Genomic DNA, 16790 nt, shown 5'->3' on the forward strand with positions numbered 1-16790 from the left:
AGTTTCACCCATCAGACCTCAAAGACATTTACAACCCAAGATCCGATCAGACATCTAGAGATTGGTATTTTGTTTCTCCCCCACAAGCAAAATGCTGCGAACAACAATCGCCAGAAACTGCATGACCAGAATCCGAACTCCTCAGTTCTGTCAATCGTTTGCTACCACACGGCAAAGCTGGAGTGAAGGAGACACTGGAGCAGTACGGCCGGGCGGGATTGCTGTGAGGTAGGCCACTGCCACTGCCGATTCATGCCGAGCTGCCCCTTAGCTGACTCGGAAATTTGCTAGTGATCCATTCAATCGCCGGGAACAAGTCTTGGAGAACATGTATTTCAAGCAGCACGAAATGGAAAAGTGAGCGGCCGCCCTTAATCTGTCCTTGTCTGTGGATCTGAATCTCACAACCGCGTGTACAGTATTCAGAAAATGAGAGAAAAGCTCGCCGCTCAACGGAAACATTTAGACGAAGTCGAGAGTCATCTGAATGATATGGAGGCAGCCGCAATCCAAGCTGCACAAGCAAAGGCATCCGCAGACAATAAGTTGTAACAGGCAAACCTACCAAGTACAGGGTTCGGCGTTGAGGAGCTTTTGGATTTGAAAATTAAGGAGGTCACTGGAAGGCTGGCCGATCAGGCCCTAGAGTCTTCGATAATGCTGCATTTGGCATAGCATAGCGACTGTAGTCGTACTGGTACGTTTTTGATCAATGGACACCACATTTGCATCAAGTGTCTCTTGCCGCTATACCTACCAGATCGTCTTGAAAAATGCTCACCTGTCATTGCGGCTGTAAATATGACAAGCGAGGAGGGTTCTGAAAGTGACCCGGTGTTGGATGGGCTGGGACAGGCGTAAAAGTCCATGGTTCAGATGCACAAAGCAAGCGAACGGCCATGCCGAGAGCAGCGATGCGTAGCAGGTGGTTAACAAGTAATTGCATGACGATTCAACGTCACCAACGTGGAGAAGATGAACCGTGCACAATGTGGTCTGTAACAAACCTCTGTGCTTCTTGCAGTCCTGAGTATCACACCATGATTGTTCGATACACAGCAGCGTAATTCGGTCTCAAGGAAGCTGCGCTAATTTTTTCGAGGACACTATGTGGTGTTCTTTCATCCTGTTGGACAGCTGGTCATTCGACAAAAAGTTTAGGCATTCCATGACCCGAGTCTATTCGTACGGGTTGGATCTCGTCTGCACCACACTCGTCATGTCCATGGCCAGAACCTTGAAACACAGGAGCTGAGATGGGACTCGTCCACAGTCATGCCCAAAACACCCAGATCATAGGGGTCCAATTAGGTAATCCCATGAGCCGACCGCAGCCGTTTTCGACGAGCATCACGCCACGATCTGTTGGTAGGTCGGATCAATGGCGTGCCTGTCGGTTGAGCAGGCGATGGCTGAATGTATCATATTTGACGCTGTGCCTCCATCTCTCGTGGTCCAGCAAAAACCACAGATTCAGAACAAAAGTACCATCAGGGTAAATAGTGGAAATTTCACCAGCGAACACTCACAACACCAAGAACATGGCCAGCAAAGCAAACGGCAACGGCAACGGCGACGTCGAAAACCTCTACCATATCGTCTTCAGCATCTCGAACATCCAAAAGGACCCCAACCTCGCAATCGAGAAGCTGCGGATCTGCGGCACCTACACAGACCTGCCTACAGCCAAAGCGGAGGCACACAAGACTCTCTTCGAGGCGGGCTATGAACGAGAATGGTTTGCCGAATACGACACCAACGAGAAAGACTTTGATGAACACCACATCAAGAGAAAAACGGGTCTGTGTGTCTTTGCAAAGTCATCGGACGGCACCACCTTCCGCGTGAGCGTAGCAACCACGCCGAACTTGCAAGGCTTCACCAGCAACCCCGAAGATCACAAAGTGCACGGTGACATTTACCACGTGGTGCAAACCATTGTCCTGTATGATGAAGACGACAGTGGCGAAGCCAGGGAAACAATTGTGGAAGGCTCATTCAAGAAGTATGAAGACGCCCGGAAATACGCCAGCACAGTCCTCCTGGCGCCCGAGGACGGCGTGACAAAGGAATCATTTGCAGAGTACGACGAGGCAGGCCCAACGGAGAAGGATTGCGGATACGGCGAAAACGTGCTTGTACATGCGGTAGGCGGCAACGGCGAGAACCTGTTAATCAGTGTCTTGAGGGGCCAGGAAATGGAGTCGGTTAGACTGGCGGAGGCAGCGATGAGGATTCGCTCATTCAACTAAATGGGACATTTTGTTTACCAAGGTACGAACAAGGTCGACGTCGACAACAAGGGTTCTGCGAAGTTTTGACAACGCTGTACAAAATCAGAATTGAAATAATTTGAGCTCTAATCATCGAGAACCAGAATCGATTGTAGATTTCGATGTGGGAAAAAGAGATTTCGGGCCGAGCAGAGGAGCATATGCAAGTCCTGAAAGAACACAAGCAATCATGGAGTTGGTGTTGTCGTCGGTCGCGGAAGGGATCAATCTTGCACCATTGACCCGAACCAACTCCGCCTGAATGCCTTGGGCATCTTCGGAAATCCCGGAGATGGCAGTCCCCCCGGAAGATCCCGCTAAAGGCTCCTTGCTGAGGGTTCATAGGACCACCAGACTCCCTAGTAGGCGGCTAGGAGTCTTCCAATTGGCACCCAAGCTCCCCCGAGTGGGGTGCTTAAGTGCCTAGAATCTGGGCGAGCCTCGCATAGTGCCCTTGCAGAGTATCGTCAGGATCACACCACCACTCCCATCACCAGCACCACTCCGTAATCGCTACCCATACTACCAAATGTGCCTGTTGCATGCCTATTGACGCCTATTGTCGTCATCGATCTGTAGCGGGGATGCCTAGAATCATACAGACGCATCGCACCATCTGCTCGTCAGTAACGCGCATCACATGGCACTCCGCATGGCAAGACTGTTGTGTGACTTTTGAGGGGCTTCAGTCCTGCAAATCTCAATTCTCGGATTCCTGCGTTTCTCGATCCATCCATCACACACTTTCTTTCGGCGACCATGCTTTCTCGGACAACTCCCTCATTATATCTCGCTGATGTACGACACCATTCCCTTCTGTCCAGCTCGTCCAAAGCAACAGCGAAACCAGATCTTGACTGGCGAGATATATTTTGCCCCTTGACATCTCGTTGACTTCATACCTGAACTAGCTGGAAAACCATGTACATCCCCAGACAGCAATTTCTCACCGAGGCCGACGTTTGGCCTCAGCACACCGAGAGCGTCCTCCGAACCAATGACTCAGTCGCTTCCTACCCTGGAATGCCCGCCGACTTCCAGCCTCCCTACAGAAACAATCCGGATATCCACAGTATCGCGGTCTTTATACAAATCACATGGATGCTGTGGTTCGTGTTGATACTGTTGATGATGTGGTGAGTGGCATGATTATCAAATACTGGTAAGGCCTCGGCTGACGTAAAACAAGTCGCGCTCTTTACGACAGATTCGGCGGCGGCGAAGAGGAAAACTCGGACGCAGAATCAGAGATCTCCGAGGCTGGCTGGCGCATCGAGGACGCCAGCCTCCCGGCTAGATCAGTGGCCTCGCAGCATCGGAAGAGGTTAAAAAAGCTAGAACAAGTTGCTCCCGCTCAATCATTGCTACACTGGAGAGCCGAGAAATCAGAAGAACATGTCCAGACCTTTGCAACACTCTCTACGACCCTCAGTTGATATGTTACTAATTCCCCCTTGTGCCCAATCCATTGACTGACGTTCCCAGCACTGCTATCTGTTTGGAATCTCTCGAAGAAACGGATATGATCCGCGAACTTCGGTGTGGTCACGTCTACCACGCCAATTGCCTCAACCTTTGGGTTGAACGGGGTCATCACGACTGCCCTTTGTGCAAGTACGACATGCTGGGTTTGATGAAAAACTTTCTGAAACCCCATCCCGATGAGGAATCCGCGGGCATCGTTCCTGCTCAAGAAGCTGGACAACCCTCTGGAGAAGTGCGTTTCTTCTCTCCAAACCGAACGATTTTCGGTGATCGCTGACGAGCCTAGGTTCATACCCATCACGCCACTGACATTGAAGAAGCTGTGGTTGAGACAAACGGCTGAGGCTGGAGACCATCACGACACACAAATCAGTCTCATAAATTGAAGCGGCGGCACAACAGCGGCTGAGAAAGCTAGGACAACAAGACTAGTCTGCAGATAATATCCAGGAGACTCTTAGCTCTCGTCCAATTGCAGACATTGATGACAATACCTCATGTTGCGGTATTGTAGACCAGCCGACATGCGAAAGGCGTCTTTCCTCGGACGATACTCTTAAACGAATGGAGAAAGGCAAAACAAACCCTGAGCCCGAGCTTTTTATCCGACTCTTCTGGGCTATGAGGGATGTTATCATTTTCCAGTATCAGCCGAATGAAGTGGATCCCATCCACGACCATTGTACCGCAAGACTGGCTGACTTTGACACGAGTGGGGAGAAACTTCCCACATGTTTTTCCGTGCGAGTGGTACGCCATCTGCTTTGGCGCGGGGAAATACTATGGGCAAGGCTGTGATGGGATTCAATGCGGACTCCGGACCAGGCCGGTATGAACAAACCAACACCTCTGCCAGAAAGAGGCGCATCGATTAGCAAAGGCGTTAAGAATGCGATTACGAAGACCAATAGAGAGCACACTTTGGGATCGAATACAACTTGCAGCAGTAGATCCTGCGTTTATGTTGGCGGGGGTTGATGAAACCCATATCTACATCCCAGCACGGCTGGAAGCGGGCCGTGCATGCCATTGATATCTGTCTGACCTCCCTCATTCCAGGAGGCCGAGGAAGAAAAGGATCATTCGGGCACAAGGGGCTTGACAGGGACCCAAAGCTAGAAACAAAAATTCAAGAAGCATCATTCGTAACTTCATCCACCATCCTTCTAAAGACTCGCTGCCTCTCGCACTGCTCCAGGAAGACCTTGTACTTGACGTCGAGCAGACGCTTGACGCTCTTGTCGTTGGAGGGTCTTACGACCTTGCCGGGCTTGCTCATCCTGTCCATGATGCTCCATAGATCCTCTGTCTTGCCAGTCGCGGGGTCTGCGCTGGCGGCTTTGGCGCCGAGCATGGCGGCGCCGTGGCAGACGGCAGCGTGGACGTAGCGGGGGATCAGGACGGGCATGTCGCAGGCGGTGGCGACCAGGGACATGAGGATGTCGTTCTGGCACTGGCTGCCGGACATGAAGATGGAGCTGATGCGGTGGCCCGCGCCGTTCATGGTCGCGATGATCTGCAACGTCTGCAAGGCGATAAACTCCATCGTGCCGTAGTAGTACAGCGCGAGCCCGTCGAGGGACTTGTCGCTGGACAGCCCGACCACGGACCCGGACATGGTCGGGTCTGCGATCGGTGAGCGGTTGCCGAACAGATCGCCGTAGAAGAAGAAGTGTCGGCCCAGGTAGCTCACGCTGGGAGCGCCGGCCTTCTCCTTCATGTCCAGCAGGTGCTGGTTCAGAAAGTCGTACACGTTGCTGTTGGTCGACTCGGCGCGTGACAGGGCCTGGTTGTACGCCGGGTGCGTCTCCAGCACGTGCTTGAGCAGCTCCCCGGTTGCCGACTGCCCGCCCTCGGCCATCCAGTAATTCGGAATCACCGCGTCCCTGTACGGCCCCCACACGCCCGGCACGAACACGGGGTCCTTACTCATCACTAGGTGACAGGTCGACGTCCCCGCCACGGCGGCCAGGCGCGTAAAAGCTTGGGACTGGTCGTTTGCGGGGGCTTCTTGGGAGAGCTGGTCGGATGAGAGCTGGACCTTGGCGCCAACGGTGCCGATCCAGCCTGCGTACGCGTCGATGACGCCGCTGCCGACCGCGATGCCAGCGGGGAGGCCGAGCTCAGCGGCTGCGCGGGGGCATAGATGGCCAGCTAGTTCGCCCGCGGAGAGGTATTCGCCGTTCTGTTGACTCAGAGAAAGACAAAGGTTAGCCTGACTGGTCCGAGGAAACGACGAAAAGGGGCAATTGAGAAAGTCAGTCGGACTCCTATCCGGTGTCCAAGGGAGAAGAACGTGTCAGGGATTGCAAAGAAACAGGCTCACCACCCCATTGACACCGCCCATTCGTTTGAAATTATCTTCAGCCAGATCTTCCAGGCCGATCTCGTGCAAAAAGTCCTCCTGCCACCCCTTGACACTCCCGTCCACCCCGACGGGCACATACCCCTGCTTGCACACGACGGAGCAAAAGCTCCTTTTCTCGTTGCCCGTGGCAATGTGCTCCAGCGCGTCGGTCAGGTCGTAAAACTTACACCGGTCAAACAGCGGTTTGGGCATGTTGTTCTTCAACCACAGGACCTTGGGGATCTCCATCTCAATGGACATGGTGCCGCCGACATATCTGAGCAAGTTGTGCTTGGTGGCGTTGATCTTCTTGGTTTCTTCGACGGGGCGGTGGTCCAGCCACAGAACGACGTTGTGGTCGTTTTGCGACGAGTCAAAGTTGGGCCCCGTGACGGAGACTGGCTCGTCTGTGTCGTGCGTAAAGACGGCCAATGAGCAGGTTGCGTCGAATCCGATACCCCGGATCGAATGGGGGTCGATGTTGCCCTGGGTCATGGCACGGTGGACTGAGAGGCAGATGCAGCGCCAGATGTCGGTAGTGGATTGTTCCTATCCGTATCGTGAGAGATGAGTCTGCTCGCATAGTCGGCGACCTACATAGTATCCCGTCTGAGGTTGCCAAAGGCCAATGTTCTCCGATGACAGGCCGACAATATCGCCGGCCTCGTTGATGATACAAGCCCGCGCACTTCCCGTGCCCACGTCGATGCCAATGTAATGATTCATCTGGACGTGGACCTCGTTTCTAGCGTCCACCGAGCCTTGTCGCGTAGGCGTCCGAACCCCGCTATCAGGGCCCGGACGGTACGGTATAGGACCTGAAGAAGCCATGACGAGGACAAAAAGGGAGAAGAGGAAGAGCGAAAGAGAAAGAGGGAGAGACAAGAGGGAAACCAAAGACGAAAAAAAAGTGGGAAAGTCGCAATCCAAACAAAAAGGAACTGAAAGACCAAACTTGGTGGTGAGGGGAGATACCCTTTTCAGCAAAGCCGATCAATGAACCCCTCGCAAGAAGGTAGCGAGACGCCGATGTCATTCTGTAGATCTGGAGTGTGTTGAGGCTGCAGGGTCGCAGGGGTTATTGGGAGAGGTTACAAGACCCGTGTGAGCCTATTGGAGCCTTGGGGGTTGTTGGGTGGAGAGGAGTAAGAGGCTCTCCATACTAATATGTGGGAACGGGTTGGGATGCGACAAGCTTGGACAAGTCAAATGGAGAGAGGCACCCAGAAGGGGGGGGTGGCCTTTTATGTACTTGGACTCCCCAAGTCCGTCGTCTCAATTCGCCCAGTCTGCGGTGTCTGACAAGCACTGCTATTACTCCATATCAAAGTCAATCTGGGCTCGCTTTGGCTTGCTTGCATTGGTATCAACTATTCCGCTCAACAGAGCGACAGAAAATTGGTGTCGCTCCACTTTATTGCCGCAATGGCACATATGGCGAGACCAGCATGGCTCAACCACCTCATATATATACAGGATAAAAGAGAAAGGAAAAGAAGAGAGGATCTCAGGACTGCCTGAGTCTCGATCAACCATCGCAGATCCCTCACTATTGCGATTCTCATCCATGGCAAACAGACATGACCAGCCCACGTTGTGTTGACAAAACGCCCACAGATTCCCGCCGTCTGATATCCCGAATTTTGCTGCCTTCCTTCTTGCTCCATTGCCTGTCGATCCCATTCGCCCCGTCTTTTCTGGTATAAAGCTGTGTCATCATCACTGCATGTCCAAGCCTCGCGAAAGGTCCAAAGTTTCTTCTATTCGTTTCATGACAAACAATAGGCTGCTCAATCAACGCCAGTTCCGACCCGGTTATCATACACTCACTTATCTATCGAACACCCCTCGATTCGCTGTTCAATTGCGCCAGCCGGGCTAGGACATTTGACACCTCCTTTGGGATACTGATCGAGTCGTTCAATAGTGGTACGGCACTCGTTTTGGGGGGAGATGAACTGGGCATTGGTTGCGGCGGCGATGCATCCCGAGGGCTGTATGCTGGTTCTTCAACCTCCTTCATGGGAGTGTCCTTAACGGCAGTGCCCAAAAGCCCAGCATGAGCTGCTCCCTGTCGAGCGGGTAGTTCGGCTGGTCCTGCATTATCCGGTGCGGACTCCGTGGTCTCCGGAGAATGCTGACCTGCTTCTGCCATGGCTTTCGGTGGCTCGCCCTCGCCTGTGCCTAGATCAGCCTGAGACTGGGACTTCTCAACGGAGGGAGTCGACGCCAGGCGGCGACTCATGTAGTCCCCCAAGCTTAGTTTCTTCCTTGCTGGACTAGGAGTCACAACATTATTGATCGCCAGAGGATACGAGACAGTCGATGCCGAGGTCATTGGAATTGGGGACTGTGCAGTCGCTGATGTGGTCAGTCCGGGAGTCGTCGCGGTGGTAGAAGACGACGATGCAGAAGTCGCTGAAGATGGAAACGCCGGTACAGGCGGGAGGGTGGCTAAGTGCAGCTTCGGGGCCGAGGGAGACCTGAAGGCTTTGAATGTGTGGGCCGCTTGTGACGGCAGAGGATATGTGTCTGCTCCTGCGTTGATAGGGCTGCTGCTTCCTGCAGGAGACTGCCCGTTTGGCTCGGTATCCATGACGCTTCGAGTATCCACCCTTTCGGTGGCGTCTTTCATTTCCACATCTTCCGTCTTCGCGGGGAGTACAACTATTTGCGTCCTCGAGTCTGATGGAGGCGAACTTTGTCCTGGACACTGTTGTCCATGCCTGACGTGGTACTCCAAAACTTTTCGGAGCAATCGCTGTGTGGGGGTGCAGAATTTCCTCCTTTTTGCGGGAGGAGGCATGGGCATCTCGGACTCTTCTGGATCCGTCTGAACCGCAACACTAACATAAACAGGTCGTTGTATCCTAACGTCCACTCTGCTAGGTGCATCCGTGGATTTGCCTCGAGCTGCTGAGCCTCGCGGCGGCGGGGGCGAGCCGAATTTGAGAGGGTGGCTGCTGGGTGTGGTAGGGTGCGAAGTGAATTGGTGCCCGAGTTGCTTCGAGGCATTCGCGCTAGGCGTGTTCAAGGTTGAGCCGCCGCTTGTGCGTTTCTTTTTTCGTTGCTGGCCTTGTCCACTTTGATCCCTTTTTTCTTGTTCCCGCTGCGCGAACGCTTTCTCCGCCATTTGGATTTTGCGTAGTTCTCGAGCAGTGAGACTGCTTCCCAGAACCGGGTCGGCGTCAAGAGCAGCGACATTGACTGGAGTGATGTCTCTGCTTAGCATACCGCTGCGAGAAGACTCAGAGGTGGACCGGTGATCGAACTGGTCTTCGTCATCGAGTACCTTGGGTTCGCTTCCTGCGCGACTGTTGGTGGCATGTCCAGTACTGAAGGGCGAGATGGTATGATTCATCTTACTTTTCTTTTTCCTGCCTCCTTTTTCCTTCGACGCACCCTCCAGCGACTTGGCGGGATATCGCCGATCGAAGGGCGCAAGTAAACATGCCGGACCAGCGTCGCAGGCACAGTCTCCAAAGTTCGCGAGGACACGGCTTACCCAGTCGAGGCGTCGGTTTTGTGCTTGTTCAGAATCGTCAGCAGCGAACATGGCGGAATCGAGAAACCACATGGTGGTGAGTTCGGCACCGGCGGGAATATCCTTGCTAGCGACAAAGCAGTGCCGGGTCTCGTTGTCGGAAACGAACGTCTTCAAGGTGACATTGGGTCGACAAGACCGTCGCAAATATCGAAAGCGAGTTCCAGATTTTCGGCTGTCGATGTAGATGTCCATGTGCGGGTGGAAGAAGACAAAGGGGTCTGGATGCCGCAGCTCCTGCCATCTGTTCGACGAAGACTTCTGCTGGCAGTACTCCTCCAGCATGCCAACTTGACCTCGAACCTCGCCAACAATTTCGTCTTTCTTAACGGAAGATTGTACACGTAAGAAACGCCATGTGGGATATCTGCCATCGTATTCAATGTCTCTCTTCTGGATGGTCTCCACCGAGACTTCCGGCCAAGTGTTTTGATCTAGGGGCTGATTTGCACGTACGAAGGGGGTTTTCGCATTTGGTTGTTGCCCGGGACTGCTGACCACCAAAGATGGGTCAGTTCGCCATGCGAAAACCGTATTGGTAGCCTGAATTGTCTGCTCGTTGTCCCGGGCATTCGTGTTCCCCTCGTCACGTTGGTAGAGTTCAAGGAAGTCAGTAGTATAGGTGGGAATGGCGGGAAAACGGAAGAGGTCTTGAGGCGATTTGGAAGGACTTGGGTAGGACTGAGCTGTGGAAGCGGCGCGTTTTCGAGATTCACCGTTTGTTGAGATGACCGAACCCGAAGTCCGGTGGCTTGTCTTTGGTTTCTTCGCAGGAGGCCCATCTCTTACGCTGGCGACGGATTCATGGCGATCGTGATGCCAGCCATTTACCTGTTCGGCCGTCGCACTCGTGTCCTTGTGCTTTTTCCTTTGGCTTTTGGAGTTTGGTCGCTTGACCTTCCGGTCACCGCCGTCAAGGGCCTCTCGATGCCTTCGTTGTCGCTCAGTGGCTTTCTTTGCGTCAAGATCTCGAGGGGAGCAGTCTGCGCAAAAATGCTCTTCGGGCACCTTCTTGCCGTGGTAGTAGCACTCAATGTGCTGCCAGGTGTCGCATTTAGGGCAGTATACAGTATTGCCATCGTCATCTGCGTAGATGCAAATGCATTTGATGGTGTATTCCTCCTCCTCTTGTAGATTGCTGTCTGAAGGGGAGCCATTGGGTAAAGGAGAGGCCAGAGAGGGAGCGGCGGTGACCGGGTAGTGGTGAGATGCGGGATGCGTGGTGAGAAGGGAGGACTCTGTCATAATCCGACAGAGTACCTCCTCATCGGTCGAATTTAGTTCCTATTTTGTGCTTGCTTCAATTATAAAGATATCCGTCGCATGTTGCGCATCGCTAGGAGAGGGTGATTCCCACGCAAGGATGGACAGCCTAAAGTTGGCCTATGAGTATCGCGCAAGTGGGAGAATGACGAAGCAGGCGTCTAATGTGATTCCGATGCGTTTTGAGGTCTTTTTCAGGGCAAGGAGTGTCGCTTGATGAGGTGGACTAATGGGTCACCAGAGAGGCCACACAAGCGCAGACAGTAAAGGGGTATCGCAAAGGGTCGTAACTGATCAGAATTGAGCGTCGACGTTATCAGAAGGGTTTTGGACAGCAATCCAGGACTGTCGAGCACTATTGGCTGCGAAAATGTCGACTTGGGAGATGTTGGTTACAACAGGGTCGAGGAGGATGGCTGCAAAAGGTCGACGCAGTTATCGAGGGTGAGACAAGACAAAGGGCTGGGAATGGAAATGGGACCGAGAGATCAGAACCGTAAGGTGAAGGAATGGGACTTTCGAAGATGCGTTCGAGGAGGGAAGAAATTGCTGAATGACAAAGAGGGAGACAAGAGATGGCGAGAGAGAGATGGATGGACGGATACATGGAGGGACTGCGAGACGCAAAATGCGCCGCCGCAGCAGCACCAGCAGTAGCAGCGGCATGAATTAGAGACGGACTGCTTCTGCTCAGACTGTTCTCACGCAAAAATGGCACACCCACTCAACCAACCCTGGACCCCCAAAGCCAAACTCCCAGCGAGCCAGTTGTAGGCGCAAGGCCTCTAGCAAAGACCCCCCCTTCGCACCTGGGAACTCAGGCCACTGGCAGGGCAAATAATAATGGGTTGGGGCTAATGGGCTAGGCTGGGAATAGGATGGGCGCAAAACGCTGAGATCCACCAGGCTCATGGACCACTCCCGTCGCGAGTGTTCCACGGGGGACAATGGGCGAAGTGGCCCAAGGAACACACCCTCTGCAGCTTTTGACTGGGCAGAGTTTTCTTTCATCCTGCGAGCCTCCTTGCCTCCCCGTGGTAAAGTGTCGAAAGCCCCGAGGCCCTTGTTAGGCATGACGCCTGCTAGCCCGCGGATCAGCCTGTCCAACGCTTTTACTCAGGCCCAGCAGCCCTAGTCCGGTCCTCCGCACAGGGAACCAAGTAGGCCAAGTTTTGTTGTCTTGCTGCCTATCTCTTTGCATGCAGCTTTCTTCACTGCGCTTGCTCAAACTTCATTTCTCATCCCCTCGTAACGGAGACGGCGTCACGAGGCACGGCCAGCCACGAATCACTGGCTGCCATCAATGTGTTAGTGTTCCTGCCTGGTACACAAGCCACCTTTGGGCGGGCCCCTTTTCCTCCCTTTCCCTCTGGCTCCCTCTGCCCTGCTCCATTTCTCACTTTTCTCACTTTTTTTCCCTCTCCAATCTGCCCTTCACTCTTCTCCCTCCTTCATCTCCTCTTCCACCATGTGTTGTTCTACTCGCTTCCCATCCTGCTCCTTCCTTTTCTCCTTTCATTATAGCAGCCTATTGAATGACGACCGCAGGTACTTCCCGACTTCAGGGCGATTCCCAATCCAGCCAGAACCGCCATCAAGTCTCGGAATCCGATGAACACGACTGCACAAAATTAAGGTGAAGGTGCTGCAGTCGCCGGGCGGGGTTCGGCTTCGAGTTGAAGCTTGAAGATTCGGAAGCAAAGCGACAATTCGCTGGTCAGCCAGTTCTTCAGTCCACTCGCCCATGCTCCTTTGGCCACCTGCATTTCGACTTGCTCATGTTGCATTCGCCCCATGATGACATGTTCTGCAAGGATATCATTGCCGGCACTCCTTGACCTTTCATCCTCACTCTGTTCCTTCGCGCTTGCTTCCTGCATCCTGCTTGTCCCGCCATACATCCGAGCCATCGCCCTCATCCTCGCCCTCACCCAGTTCTCTCAACTTCCTTCCAACTCCGTCTGTCTCCTGCTGACCTTTTCCAGCCTGATGCTATCTTGGCCGGTCGTACCAAAGCCCTCCCTTTCTCTACCGCATAGCCGCATCGACTCTCGTACTACCTCCTTCGGGTGACCCTTCTTACCTGCTCCACTCTAGCTACGATGCCCCGCTGTTATCATTTTGCGAACCTTGGTCCCGCGGAGAGATGATGGCAATTAATCTTGTTTCATATCTTGCGGGAGGCCTATCGGCGCGCAGTCTCTAGGGGTCTCTCAGATAAAAGGCACAAGGCAGTGAGTACTCGCCTGACCTGCCGTCGGTATCGGCTCGGGACCTCGATCTTTCTACCCCTCCCATCCGTCGAACTTGGCTTTTGTCTGAACGGCGACACTACCTCTGCTCTTCTCGTGGACTCTCAACGATCGAGATTTACACTCGTGAGGAGTAGTATACCTCCGTCATAGAGGGCCAAAAGGAAGACGCATTGTTCGAACGACATATTCACAATGAGCGTTTTGGATTCATGATTCAGATTCTCCCTCACCTTGGTTCCAAACCCTCCTATCACGATGCTCGTGATTGGTGATTGCTTAGAAGACTTGTTCTGTGGATCCTTGAGCATCTCAATCTCGACTTGTTATCGACATAATTTTGTCAAGAGCGGGAACTTCTCACAAGGGTGTCCAAGTTACCTCGTTGCCGAAGCCTTAATCTAAGGCAGTTGCCATGCGCCAAGGTTGATGGTATTGATCGAGTAATTGGCGAGATGTCATCGGCGCATTTGCATGAAGACATCCGAAAGACATGTGCAGTTGAGATCCAAGGCAACGTGCATCATAGATTGCAGCAAGCAAAGAGAAAGACGGGCTACCGGAAGGAACACATTTTGCTCCGTTCCGGTGGGCATGACCATCATGCTGCCTGAATGCCTATAATTCACTTCGATTGATCCGTCTATCGTTGATTGGACCACCACTCTCAGAAGCGTAACAAGTGACGATTTCAGGTTTCATCGATGCAATGTATGTTAAGAAGAAGCAGTTCCGACGCTGCGGCTTCGATCCTGCGCCTCCACCACGTGACGTACCTACATAAATGAGAATTTTGATCCAACCGCCAAGACCTATCCGAGGCTGAATTTTCTTTGTACGCTGATTGACACATGATACCCCCTTCGTCCCTTCCTGCTTGTAATCAACTACTCTATACATCTCTCACTCTTGCGCGACGTACTTGGAGTCTAGGTAATCATCCTCCTATGACAACACGATCTCTAGGGACCGGGTAGCGAGCCGGATTCAAGGATGATGACTGGCACAGTTTCTGTTACGGAATACATACCTTGAGATTGTGCCCGATAATGTCAGTGACCGCTGGGTATATCGAATATAACCGACAGGATAGGGTAAATGAAAAGAGGGCCACTATTTACAAGGGTAAACGGAATTCTCATTACCAACGAAGGCCATCTCCGCTCTAACAGCGAAGGACTCTCGCTTACTTTGCAATTCAGTTTAGGAGGTATCTGCATAGGAACCTAGATAGGTACGGATGTATTGTAACAAAGCAAAGTGGCTGTGTTATGCTGGCATTGTGGGTAGCAGGAAGGCGATTTGGGTGGTCACATGACAGGACAAAAAGGACCAGTATGATTCTGGCTGTGGACGAGAGGTTTCAAGGCAGGAAGGAGCCACTGAGCATTCAAGCAATGAAGGCATCGCAATAGTCACAGCAGTTATAGAAAGGCTGTGCTAGCATGCCATCGTTGTCAGTGTATATGACAGTTTAAAGTGCTGGCCGTGTGCCATTCTTTGCAGTTTGAACAGAGTATTTTGTGGTTTTTTCATACCACTGACCTATCCCTGAGTATCCCTTTTGTTCTCGTCCACCCCCCAACGCCACCGCCGTCTCTCTGTGGGTAGTATTGATGGTGGTGTTGCCCTGCCAGCGCCGACCAGAAATGCATTCTCGATTTCCGACCTGTCTGACAGGCCCCTGTGCGTTGTTGCATGTGGATGCTTGACCCCAAAGTGCTCCGTAACAGGTATATATGTAAGTTGCGGCCTTCGGATAAGGAGGATCCTAGCTGTTAGGTACTATTTAAGTTGTTCACAACCGGCTATATCCTTGGACGGAAGACGTGGATGAGAGCCCTTCTTTTGACTTTGCTTTTTTTCTTCTTCTGTGTTGAAGAATAACTAGGACATCTGTCGCTATGGTTGGTAGTGGTGGGTGGTGCTGGTGGTGCTGGTGGACTCCCAACAGGGTTTCTCGATAGGAGGCATGCAAGTTGGCCATGCTTTTGGGGAGGGTCTTTTGGTAATTCTCAAAGAAGTGCCAAGGGACATTGTTGTGTCGACGTCTTCGATATGCTAAGGCTCGGTGCTATGTTGTTTGTTGCATATGGAGTTCTCCGTACACACTCGGTACATTCTCATGTATTCTCAAGGTACGCGTATCACTATCAGTATCAGCCCCTCTTTATGTACCCCATACTCACTCAGCCTCGTTTCTGTCTGCCGGTCTGTCCCTTGTTTCTCAATCCCACCCCAATGTCCTGCTCATTTCTCAAGGTACATGACCTCCTGCTCCCCCTTCTCTCCTCCATCTTCGCTCCCCCCTTCGACCTGCTCGCCGTTCCTAATCTTCTCCTCTTCGGCCCTCCGCGCGACCTCCTCATCCATCCTCTCCCACATCTCCGGTCTCTTCAATTGCGTGGCAACCTTATCTCTGAAGACAAATATGTTGCGGTGTTCCGCAAAGTATCGGTCGATGTCTTCCAGGGACCGATTGGCCGTCTCTGGGTAAAAGAAATAGGTGATAGGGATAAAAGAGAAGCAGATCACGGCCCAGATAATCCAGAATTTGTAGCCTAGGTTGGCGATACCCGGTGGTGTTACTTGGGCGACCATCTGTAGAGATAGTTAGGACTCATAGTGGTGTAGCCAGGAATTTGCGGAAGAGCAGCGTGGAAGGGCTAAGTAGACCGAGATATTGTCTTCTTTCTGCTAACACATGTACGGTCTTTACTGTCCCGGTTTAATAAGGTCAGGGCGACTTACGTAGTTCATGATCCAGTTCGTCGCCATTGCTAGAGAAGCACCTTTGGCACGGAAGGAGATATGGTTGATTTCCGTGGGGTAGAGCCACTGTGGTCAGATGGAAATTAGTTTTCTCGCAATTGCAAGCCAACAAAAAAGAGAAAATGTATTTAGGGTTAGGGTCAGGGTTATGGTGATCTGTTAGGGAGAATACTTACAGGCACTCCAAGCACACCAAGTGCAAATGATGCAAAGAATACAAAGAAAAAAGTGGTCGCAAGGGCTCCTAGCTTGTACGTATCTCCTTTACCGTTCTGGGACAACCCCAAGGCAATGCTGATTATGGTCCAGCATGTGGAACAGGCAAACGCTGAACACATCATAACCCGGCGACGGCCATACCGTTCGATGAAGAACCACGCCAAGAAAGAGAAGATGAGGTAGTCGACAGATCCGGCGGCCGCAAGGATTCGAGCTCTGCATCCAGTGTTAGTAGGAAGTCCTCTTCCGTGCTACCAGGTCTGGGGGTTGGCTTGACGTACAAAAGTTCGTTGAGGTTGATAGCGTGGATGAAGATATATCTGTTGAGGATCAGCATCGTCCCACCTTTCGCAAAGAACAAAAGACGTACGTTTGGAAGTACGAGGTCACATTGATATGTTAAACAAGGGAAGAGCACAGGCACGTGATTACCGCATCCGGTAGTCAATACACGTGACTACCGGATGCAGCATTCTACGCACGTGACTGCCGCAAACAGTATTGAGGTGTGTTCTTTGTATGGAGAAGACTTAAATAGTGAGGCCCTCCTGGAGTTATCTGGGAAGTTCTTCATCCGTCTTTAATATATCTAAATGCACCCCATTGGTATATTCAAGTGGTTATGAGCCCGGCCT

At 52.4% G+C, this 16790-nt stretch overlaps 5 protein-coding genes across 5 annotated transcripts; 2 read left to right on the plus strand and 3 right to left on the minus strand.

Moving 5' to 3' along the window:
- Nucleotides 1-1541: 1541 nt before the first annotated feature.
- Z519_03901 (uncharacterized protein) lies at nucleotides 1542-2252 on the plus strand (the record flags this gene model as incomplete). The annotated part of the gene is made up of 1 exon (XM_016761648.1): nucleotides 1542-2252. One exon carries the CDS (start codon nucleotides 1542-1544, stop codon nucleotides 2250-2252), a length of 711 nt encoding a protein of 236 aa, XP_016621986.1.
- A 942-nt stretch (nucleotides 2253-3194) lies between these two features.
- Z519_03902 (uncharacterized protein) lies at nucleotides 3195-4101 on the plus strand (the record flags this gene model as incomplete). The annotated part of the gene is made up of 4 exons (XM_016761649.1): nucleotides 3195-3409; nucleotides 3463-3597; nucleotides 3759-3990; nucleotides 4045-4101. The coding sequence occupies 4 exons, from the start codon at nucleotides 3195-3197 to the stop codon at nucleotides 4099-4101; spliced, it is 639 nt and encodes a 212-aa protein (XP_016621987.1).
- Nucleotides 4102-4887: 786 nt separating this feature from the next.
- Z519_03903 (uncharacterized protein) lies at nucleotides 4888-6936 on the minus strand (the record flags this gene model as incomplete). Its single annotated transcript, XM_016761650.1, has 3 exons — nucleotides 4888-5943; nucleotides 6085-6654; nucleotides 6703-6936. 3 exons carry the CDS (start codon nucleotides 6934-6936, stop codon nucleotides 4888-4890), a joined length of 1860 nt encoding a protein of 619 aa, XP_016621988.1.
- Nucleotides 6937-7939: 1003 nt separating this feature from the next.
- On the minus strand, nucleotides 7940-10894 carry Z519_03904 (uncharacterized protein; the record flags this gene model as incomplete). The annotated part of the gene is made up of 1 exon (XM_016761651.1): nucleotides 7940-10894. The coding sequence occupies one exon, from the start codon at nucleotides 10892-10894 to the stop codon at nucleotides 7940-7942; it is 2955 nt and encodes a 984-aa protein (XP_016621989.1).
- A 4520-nt stretch (nucleotides 10895-15414) lies between these two features.
- Z519_03905 (uncharacterized protein) lies at nucleotides 15415-16492 on the minus strand (the record flags this gene model as incomplete). Its single annotated transcript, XM_016761652.1, has 4 exons — nucleotides 15415-15765; nucleotides 15916-16002; nucleotides 16113-16371; nucleotides 16437-16492. The coding sequence occupies 4 exons, from the start codon at nucleotides 16490-16492 to the stop codon at nucleotides 15415-15417; spliced, it is 753 nt and encodes a 250-aa protein (XP_016621990.1).
- Nucleotides 16493-16790: the final 298 nt, after the last annotated feature.

The sequence above is a fragment of the Cladophialophora bantiana genome, assembly GCF_000835475.1.
Source record: "Cladophialophora bantiana CBS 173.52 unplaced genomic scaffold supercont1.5, whole genome shotgun sequence".
NCBI lineage: Eukaryota > Fungi > Ascomycota > Eurotiomycetes > Chaetothyriales > Herpotrichiellaceae > Cladophialophora > Cladophialophora bantiana.